Consider the following 10,889-nt stretch of genomic DNA (forward strand, 5'->3'; position numbering starts at 1 on the left):
ACTTAAAGATCATGACCCCATTTACTACCTTCAGTTCTTGTTTATCATTCTTACTGCCTGCAAGTCACAGCTAAAAAAAAGGAAGAAAAACTGATTCCATTACAAACTTAAAGACCCACACAGGCCATGGGTCCTGAAGCAGAGCACCACAAGAGGCCTCATCAAGTTTTACGGACATCAACTTTACCCTGGATCTATTTTCTTCATTGCAATCTACTATTACAAAGTACTAAGAACACAAGAAATAAAACTAAAACTCAAAAGATTGAAATTTATATAAAAGAGTTACAAACACCTAAGAGAAAGAAACTTTTCCTTTCACTTGTTTTTTACAATTTGTGAGACTCAAGAACTTCAAACCTATAACAAAAAGCCAACAGAATACAAAAGGAAACCATATATCTAAATGACCAAACTGAAAGACTACAACTAGTTACAGGCTTCAATGGACCTGTCAATGCACAATTGCAATAAAAAAAAAAACTAATTACCCTTCCAGTTCGTGATCTGATCAAGAAGCACCCCCCAACAATCCCATTCGATGGCGTATAATACAAACTAGAACATTGTTCCACACCAGAGAAAAATTACCAGGTGGAAACTTAAATCAAATTCAAGTCCAGCCCCATCGATTATCGCCATGACGAAACTGTGAGTAGTGGCACCTCATTCCAAGCTAAAGTTAAGAACCCAGGCTGAGAATCATCAAGAGAATACAAATCACTGTAATTGCAATACCATAAGAGTATCTTAGCCTGACTCATTGCATAATGGCTAAGCGAAACCGATTCAAAACCTGAACTTTCCATTAAAACTCCCCATTGATCTTTATCCTCCATCCTTTCCCTTCTCATTCCAGGCTCCTCTGGCCCTACAACACTAGAAATTCTCTGACCCAATAACAACCTCTCAACTTGAAGCCTCTCTGGTGAGTCTCTACTCAAGTTAGGCTCAAGAGACTCAAAAACAGCAGTGTAGTATCTCAAAGCATTCTTAAACCGAGTCAAGTACCCAACCCGGTTCAAACTAGCTTCATATTCACCAAGAGTGACAATTATCGGGTTCAACGATTTAGCCATCTTTAAAGCAGTTTCTACAGCAACTGGAGACTCATCCAATAAATTATACAATTGAAGCATGAAATTAACAGCCAAAACCTCATCCGGCTCGGCTCGAAAACAAGATTCATTTAACTCCTGAATTGGAGTCAGAATAGGCTCAAACTCGAAATTCAAACCAAGAAGCTTGGCATAATCAAGAAGCCTATTACCAGTAGCTAAAAGAGAGGCAGCTGGATTCTTACCAAGAACTGGAGCAGGTATACCTGAGATCCGAATTCTAACAGGTTTTCCAGCTGAACGTGTAGCTAAAGCTTGTAAAAGAGCAGCCCATTGAACTCCATGAACAATACCAAAATCAACTATGTGAATCTTGCTTGCTTTCTCAGTTGCCTCAAGAATTGCTTGGTTTGCTGTTAAATGAGCAAACTTTGAATATGGACAGGCATCATTCAAAGCTTTATAGGACAGAGTGAACTCTTCACTTGTCTGATCAAAATTTTTCAAGACATCAAGCTCTCCTACAGCAACTCTTCGGCATAATCCTTCCGCGAAGTAGAAACCAGCTCGCTCAACTGGATCACCGTTTTCACTCACCAAGTCCTTGCACTTAACCAACGATTTCACGGCTTGATCAGCTTTGGACTCGACAAGTTGAGCGCACTCAACAAGCGCTTTCAAAACCGGCGAGGAAGATAACTGTACAATTTCCTCTGACCCTCCGACGGTTTCATTTTTTACTGTTGGCGGAAGCAGTGGCGGGGGTGACGTTGTGGGCTTGATTTCTTGAGGAGGAGATGGGGCGACCCAGAGCGAATTAGAGAGAACCCCGTTAAGATCAGACGGTGGAGAGCAGCCAACAGTAAGTCGACTGGGGCAAGTATTAAACGGATCAGAAGTGTACATCCCAAAATCAGTACTGTTTTGCCACGCGTCACAACCAGAAGGAAGATTAGAACTATCCGTTGAATCTCCACCGTTCATTAAACTGTCCATCCACTCATCCGAGTCAAACTCACCACCAGCTCCAGTAAAATAAGGAAGCCGAAACCCGCTTGAGTGGTGCTGCTCCATGTTCGAGAAACTAAACACAGGTGGGTCACCTGTTTCTTGTCCACTCTGAAAAGGGTCAGAGAAAGCAGCCGGACCCGAGAGCCCGTAACCCAAGTTTGGGTTAGCAGACATTATATTAGTCGGCCAAGGATTTAAAGAAAATGGGTTTAGGCCAAGAAATTGTTGCTGTTGGTTATGGTGGTGGTGGTGGCTTTGTTGCTGCTGTTGTTCTTGTTGTTGTTTTTGCTTAATAACTTGTTGGGCTATTGCCATTAGATTTCCGCTATCTGCACACATATATGCCATTCTCCAGCCAACCTTCTTACCTGCAAGTTACGTTGAAAGAAGACATTGTTAGTAAAGAAAGAGTGACAGAATCTTGAAATGGTGGATTTATAGTGCCATAAAAAAGCAGTCAAAGAAAGAAAGAAGCAGGGAGAGAGAGCACGTACTTAGAGAAGAGGGCAGTGAAGGAAGAGGATCACCAGCTGGATTTGGTGATGATGGGAGACAGTGGGGAGGGGGGGGAGAGAGAGAGAGGGATTTTTAAGTTCAACGTTTAGAATAGAGGAGGAGGAGGAGGAGGTGATGGACAAACGATGATTAAAGTCTACACAGACGACGAGTGGGGGCCACTTATGCGATTGAAGAAAATATTAGTTTATGGTTTTTAAATAGGATTTTAATTTATGGTGCTATAATGAGATACGGAGCAAATTGTATTTCTTAGGGTTTACATTTTATTTTATTAAAAAAAAAATTGGGAAGAGCAATTTGTATTTGGTATTATTATGTAAAAAAAATATTTTTTAATTAAAAAATATTTTTTTTATTTTTTTTACATTATCACATTAAAATCATCAAAAATATTACATTAATTCTTTTAAAATAAAAAAGTTAAAAATTATCACAATACAAATCAGTCTCTTGAAATATTATGTATTCTAGAATTAATATCCTTCTCTGATTCTAGAAAAATAAGATGTATAAATAATTATCATGATAGATTTCAGTTTGATGTGAACTAATTAATTATATAATGAAATTGTATAGTATTTAGTATGAATTAAATCTGAGTTTAAAAAAAATCAAAATTGATTTGCCAAATCTTTTAAACAAATTCATTTTTTATGAAATAAAAAATTCACATTTAATTGCCAGCATATAGACATACAGATACGTAAAGGATTTTAATTTCTTGATTAATCAAATTTATATTTCAGTGATCTCAACAAAATGAGGTAATATTAATTTATTTGCTAGAACATTTGACTCCCTACTTTATTTATTTCTTTATAAATCTGTACATATAAAAAATAGAATACGATCTCATATTTAAATAGAATATTTCTAAATTACTTACATCACATGCTCAAATTATTCATTTAACTCGTGAGAATAGCCAAGCTTTAAATTTATGTTAGATTTAAATTATTCGACTAAAGGGTATGCCAAAATAAGTATTTTGATAGTTCAAAAGGATTTTGAACGGTATGGGTCATTTTGAATCCATAGAGAAAATAGATGGATAATAATGTATAACCAAGGCTTAATCCAGATGAAGTTTAAGAATGTAAATCATTAATGGATGTATATAAATTTTGAAATCTTGTTTCTAAATGGTCAGACAACGATTGAATTTTACAGTAGTACGCTTAGCATTGATTTAACAAGTAAGGTTCAAGTATTAAAATTAAAAAAAAATACATATATTTGGCCGGCTAAATATATGTATTTTTTTTTAATTTTAATACTTGAACATGAGAGAGTCGGGATTTTTTTATTGAATAAAGGTTGTAAATTTCATTATGTTTTGCGGAAATGATAGATATATCTTGTTCTAGCTTAAAAAATAAAACAAGCCAAAACAAAATTTATTTTACTCGAATCTCAACCTAACAAATTTATTTTACTCGAATCTCAACCTATTCTGGAAATTCTTCTTGGAACGTTCTAGTTTCATTTTGGCCAAATATTTTTTTTTATTTTTTTTAATTCATGTTTCTTCTTTAATTTCATCTTCAAAAACTTGGTTTATTGCTTATTGTGGTTTACTTCTTTTTTTTTTGTAGTTATTCCAGTCTCATGATCCATGTCATAGGTTTGAAGAGTTGACTTGATTTTTTTTTTCAATTAACTTTTTTTCTCCACTTTCATAATTCAACATTTGTTGATTATGAGTTAAGCTTTGTCATTTTTCTCAGTTTTTTTCTACAAACTTATCTTAGTCTCATGACCCAAGTCAGAGGTTTCACCAGTTAACCTAAGTATACTTAATTTATTTTATTGTGTCCTATTTTTTAGTTTGATTCTTTCTCAATCTCATCATTCAACAATGAGTTTATTGAGAATTGAGTTTCATAATTTATTTTGATTTGCTTTATTTTGGGTTATTACGGTTTAATGACTCAGATTATGAATTTGAAAGGTTGACCCTAATTAATCCAATATGTTATCGTCCCAATATTTTTTTCTAAAAAATATGTTGTCTTAAATTTTTCCTAGTCAAACTATATTTTTATCAGTCATCCCGGTTGTCTTTGGACCCATCGAGTCGTTCAAATCATATCAGTTTAACTCCCACTTTTTTACTTGTGTTTGAAACTTGATTTTCATAGTTTCAAGTTGATTTGTCTTTGGAGTTTAATTGAAATTATGTTTGTTGAATTAATATTTTGAATTATATGTGTGTGTTAATATTATATGAATAGTACAACTCCAAAAAGACAAACTGAAACACTTTGAAACCAAAACTTACCGTTTCAATTGAAAAAACATAACACCAACCAAAACAATATTAAAAACCTTGAAATAAACTGATGCGAACTTCTTGATCACATGGTCAAATAACCCACAATGAAGATGATACAACTCTCGGAAAGTCAAGAAATTAGGTTTAATAGAAGTGTAACACAATGAAAACTTGTCTTAAGGCACCAACATTAGTGGAATAAGAAACCCCTGCCCAACTAATATCATTTTGCGAACAAGAAGTATAAGGAAAATGCCACAAGATCAATTATATCTTGATAAGTCAAATTTGTTCTTTATCACATCAAAGAAAACGTGTTGCATCACGCAAAACGCAAGTTTATTTAATAGATCTATCATTCTTAAGAATTTCAGCTTACAAAACCTTATATAATAGTTCAACTAATAACCCTAATGAACCTAAAACTTGTGGGCTAATATATACCCACTTATAATGAACTCAAGGCATGTTAATTAAGTCCAAACATAAAAAAATATAATAAATATAACACATAAACTAAAGTTGGTGCACCTGATTAAACAAAATAACTCGAACAAAATTTAAACAATGTCATGAACAAAATTCTCATCCTAAAAATACTAGGATCTTTATTGCCACCTTTAGATATTCAAAATAAGCTAGGAAATTGATTGGTAAAGTTGCCTTCCTTTTAGTTTCCTTGTTTGTCTAGGATAATTAATTGTAACTTTAAAGAATCCTCTTAAAGTATGAAAGCCCTTGCCGCATTCCTTTAACCTTTATTGTATAGTTATGAAACTCCCAAACTAAGCGGTCAAATCCTTATAGAAAAAAGATCATTGCCAAATAGAAATTTTAAAAGTCAAAAGGAAGTAAATAATAAAATTTATACAGCTTATTCTGACCTATATCGCAATGTCTTCCCGAATTCTCACTAACTTGAGATTTAACCCCAATATAAAACAATATTTTAGGAAACTATAGGTAAAGTTTTAGCTCACCCAACGGTCGGATTGAAAATTATGATTGTTACTATAAAACTAGACAGTAGACACAATTACGCTAGAATTCGAATTTTATTGTCCAACCCTTTCTTGGATAATATCATCAACAATAATAAAACACATTGTTTTCTCCTAACTAGTGTCATCATTTGACTTCTCATAATCAACAATAGTAAAACACATTGTTTTCTCCTAATAGAGGTGGGTTATTTTCTTAGCTGGGTCTAAGAGAAGTTGAGTTTTATGAAGGGTTTTTTGGACCCTTAAATTTGGGTTTATAAAAAAAAATCTCATCTCAACAAATCACTTTTAAAAGATACCTACCAAGTTTACAAGTTGAGTACCTATCTTATAAAAACACAGTGGTTTTGTCTTTCTTTTCAATCGAGGGATTATAAATACTCGAAACCTGATCGAGTTGGATATGAATAAAAATTTTATATTAAAGTTCGAGTATAAATAATGTCAAACCTGGATACCTAAAATATAATCAAGTCGAGTATGATTAACAATTTTATATTCAAATTTTGAGTATGAATAATATTAAACTTGGATATCCAAAACTTGATTAGATCGGGTATGAATAACAATCTTAGATTCAGGTTCAAGTATGAATAATGTCAAACTCCATCATTAATATATATTGTCATCCCATACAAAATCCATGTATATACATTTAAAAGGTTATTAAATGCCATAAACTAGAATTGTAATAACTTCTGAGTTTGGGGTGACTTTGTACAAGACTTGATCATTGATATCAAGTTAACTATACCGTACCTTTTTTTTTACTTTTAAGAATAAAAATTCAAAATTTTATTTAAAAAATAAAATATATATTTTTCATGATATAATTTGGCCAAATTCCGAATCAACAAATCATTTAGTGTATGTTTGTTGTTGCTATTGCGTTTGCTTTTAATGGTAGAGCCATGTTGAGAAAATTAGTTACTTCCATGTTTGGGTTGTCCTAGACTTTAAGAGTGTCAATAAGTTTGTTTTCTGTTTACCTAGTCAATAAGAGTTTGTTTTGAACGTTGGATAGTGTGCCTATTTTCATGTTGCTTTCAGTATGTATTAGTCTATTTATAGGCTGATTGTTTATCAATAAAATGAACAAGTTTATCCTCTGCTTTCTTTATATCCTCTGCGTCTTATTGTTACGTGTAAAAACATCCTAGAGGTACTTTGTTTGTATCAGTGGTATCAGAGCAGGGTTAAGTTCCTCAAAAAAAAGTGAAATTGATAGCTTCTGAAAGTTTTGTACAACCTGTCATTCCACGCTTTGATGATCACTATGACCATTGGAGCATGCTCATGGAGAACTTCTTGAGGTCCAAAGAATATTAGACGGTTGTTGTTTCTGGAGTAGCAGAACCAGCAACAGATGTTGTGCTGACCGTGCGCAACAGACAGAGCTTGAAGGGTTGAAGTTAAAGGATCTCAAAGCAAAGAATTATCTCTTCCAAGCTATTGATCGCTCAATTTTGGAAACCATTCTTTGCAAAGACACAACCAAGCATATTTAGGATTCTATGAAAAAGAAGTACCAAGGTACAACAAGGGCTAAGAGGCAGCAGCTTCAAGCACTTTGTTCAGAGTTCAAATTGCTTCGAATGAAGTCAGGAGAATCAATTACAGACTATTTTTCAAGAACGATGGCAATCGTTAACAAGATGCGGATCCATGGTGACAAGACAGAGGATGTTCTCATTGTTGAGAATATTCTTCGATCCGTGACACCAAAATTTAATTTTGTTGTCTGTGCTATAGAAGAAGCTAATGATGTTTGTTTACTGTCAATTGATGAATTACAAAGTTCTTTGTTGATTCATGAACAAAAAATTAACCAGCAGGAAAAAAAAAAGAACAAGCATTGAAGGCCTTATCAGAAAATCACTCTACACCCAGTAGAACTTATAGAGGTCGAGGTAGAGGAAGCAGAAACAACAATGATCGTTGGAACCAACAACAAAATCATCATCATCAGAAGAGTCAATTTCAAGGAAGAGGCAGAGGACGTGGAGGCCATCACCCAACAACTCATAGTTCAAAGTCAGCAAACAAGTCCAATGTTGAGTGTTTCAGATGTCATAGGTATGGCCATTATAAATCAGAATGTCAAACTGATTTGAATAAACACAGTGGAGATCAAACTAACTTTGCAGAAAAGGAAGAAGAGGTGTCTCTTTTGATGGTGTGTCACGTGAAGGAAGAAACTTAACAAAATATGTGGTATTTAGACACTGGTTGCAGCAACCACATGTGTGGAGAGAAGGAGACATTTTCTTCCTTGGATGAATCCTTTCGCAGCTCTGTTAAATTTGGTGACAACTCCAAAATATCTGTTATGGGCAAAGGAAAGGTAACAATTCAAACCAAAGGAAATTCTACCCACATTATCGCTAATGTTCTTTTTGTGCCAAATTTAAAGACCAACTTGCTTAGTGTGGGTCAGTTACAAGAAAAAGGATATGAGATTTTTTATCAAAGATGGAGTATGTCAGATTCAAGATGCAAAGTTGGGCTTAATTGCTCAAGTTAACATGACGGCGAATCATATGTTCCCACTTTATCTCCACAACACAGCTCATTTGTGTTTCTCAGCAAAATTAACAGATGAGTCATGGCTATGGCATTTTCGTTATGGGCATTTGAATTTTGGCGGATTGAAAACACTACAACAAAAGAACATGGTGACAGGGCTTCCTCAAATTACAGCTTCTTCTCAAGTTTGTGAAGAATGTGTTATTAGCAAACAACATCGTAATCAATTCCCACAAGGAAAATCCTGGAGAGCGAAGAAAGCATTGGAACTTGTTCATTCCGATATTTGTGGGCCAATTACACCACATTCCAATGGAGGTAAAAGATATTTAATTACCTTCATTGATGATTATAGTCGGAAGTTATGGGTTTATTTTTTGCAAGAAAAATCTGAAACTTTTGTAGCTTTTAAAAGCTATAAAGCGCTTGTTGAGAAAGAAGTTGGCCACCCAATAAAAGTTCTTCGCACAGATCGCGGTGGAGAATATAACTCACATGAATTTGTAATTTTTTGTGAGAACCATGGAATCAAGAGACAACTTACAGCAGCTTATACGCCCTAACAGAATGGTGTATGCGAGAGGAAGAACCGCACTATTCTGAATATGGTGCGAAGCCTTTTGATAACAAGTGGCATTCAAAAAAGTTTCTGGCCTGAAGCAGTTAATTGGAGCGTCCATATATTGAATAGAAGTCCCACACTTGCTGTCAAAAATATGACACCAGAGGAAGCATGGAGCGGAAGGAAACCTGATGTAAATCATTTTTGGGTTTTTGGGTGTATTGTCTATACCCATATTCCAGATGAGAAGAGGAGGAAGCTAGATAACAAAGGAGAAAAATGCATTTTTCTTGGTGTTAGTGATAAGTCAAAAGCTTATAAATTATACAATCCTAACACCATGAAAATTGTCATCAATCGTGATGTAGTATTTGATGAAAAAGAAACCTGGTCATGGAATCAAAATGTTGTTAAAGAAAGTATTCCAGCAGATTTTGATGATCATGAGAAAGGGCAGCAGCCTATGGAGAATGAGCAAGAAGTGGAAGTCACTCAAAATGTTCCAATTGATCAAAGCCCACTTAGAGCTGATTCACAAAGATCTCAACGTGTTCAAAGAAAAGCCGCATGGATGACTGATTATGTGATAACTGGAGTTGATCAAAGTGATGACCCACTTACACATTTTGCTCTGTTTTCATATTGTGATCCTACCATTTTTGAAGTAGCTGTCAAAGAACCAAAATGGAGAAAGGCTATGGATGCTGAGATTATAGCTATTGAAAGAAATGATACATGGGAGCTGTGTCATCTTCCAAAAGGGCAAAAGACAATTGGTGTAAAATGGGTTTACAAGACAAAGCTGAAAGAGAATGGTGAGGTTGATAAGCACAAGGCATACTTGGTGGCTAAGGGCTATAAGCAAGAGTTTGGTGTTGATTATAAAGAAGTATTTGCTCCGGTTGCAAGGCATGATACAATCAGATTGGTGATTGCTATGGCAGCTCAAAACTCATGGCCTATCTTTCAGTTGGACGTGAAATCAGCTTTCCTCTATGGAGATTTGAAAGAAGAGGTATTTATCGACCAACCTCCTGGTTATGTAAAACTTGGCAATGAGCATAAAGTGTATAAGTTAAAGAAAGCTCTATATGGATTAAAACAAGCTCCAAGAGCTTGGTATAATCGTATAGAAACTTATTTTTTGAAAGAAGGATTTCAAAAATGTCTTTATGAACATACACTTTTTATAAAGATTGAAGATGAAGGAAAAATGCTCATTGTTTGCTTATACGTAGATGATTTAATCTACACTGGAAACAATACAGCCATGTTTGGAAGTTTTAAGAAATCCATGATGGCTGAATTTGAGATGTCTGATCTTGGCATGATGCATTATTTTTTTGGCATTGAAGTGGTGCAGTCTTCTATTGGCATTTTTATTTCCCAAAAGAAGTATGTGCAAAAAATCTTGGATAGGTTTCAGATGACGGATTGTAATCCTGTAAATACTCCATCTGAGTTTGGTATGAAGCTGCACAAAGATAATGGAGGAAAGAAAGTTGATGACACTCTTTACAAACAAATAGTGGGGAGTTTAATGTATTTGACAGCAACAAGACCTGATATAATGCATGTTGTAAGTGTGATTAGCAGGTACATGAAATGTCCTACAGAGATTCATCTCTTGGCTGCAAAAAGAATTTTTCGTTACTTGCAAGGTACTAAGGAGTTTGGGCTGTTCTACAAGAATGGAGAAAAATCAAAGTTGCTTGGCTTTACATATAGTGATTATACATGAGATTCAGATGATCGAAAAAGCACATCTGGGTATATTTTCATGATGGGGACAAGAGTTGTTTCATGGTCATCAAAAAAGCAACCTATTGTGACATTATCATCCACCGAAGCTGAATTTGTTGCCGCAACAACTTGTGCTTGTCAAGCTATTTGGCTAATGAAAATCCTCAAAGAGCTGCATTTCAAGGAGGATG

General features: G+C 34.6%; 1 protein-coding gene across 1 annotated transcript; it reads right to left on the reverse strand.

Moving 5' to 3' along the window:
* Window positions 1-245: 245 nt before the first annotated feature.
* On the reverse strand, window positions 246-2,732 carry LOC7473171 (SCARECROW-LIKE protein 7). Its single transcript, XM_002310190.4, has 2 exons — window positions 2,564-2,732; window positions 246-2,437 (listed from the first exon to the last, which is right to left on the reverse strand). Exon 2 carries the CDS (start codon window positions 2,415-2,417, stop codon window positions 633-635), a length of 1,785 nt encoding a protein of 594 aa, XP_002310226.2. The 5' UTR covers window positions 2,418-2,437; window positions 2,564-2,732; the 3' UTR covers window positions 246-632.
* Window positions 2,733-10,889: the final 8,157 nt, after the last annotated feature.

Source organism: Populus trichocarpa, chromosome 7 (genome assembly GCF_000002775.5).
Source record: "Populus trichocarpa isolate Nisqually-1 chromosome 7, P.trichocarpa_v4.1, whole genome shotgun sequence".
Taxonomy (NCBI): Eukaryota; Viridiplantae; Streptophyta; class Magnoliopsida; order Malpighiales; family Salicaceae; genus Populus; species Populus trichocarpa.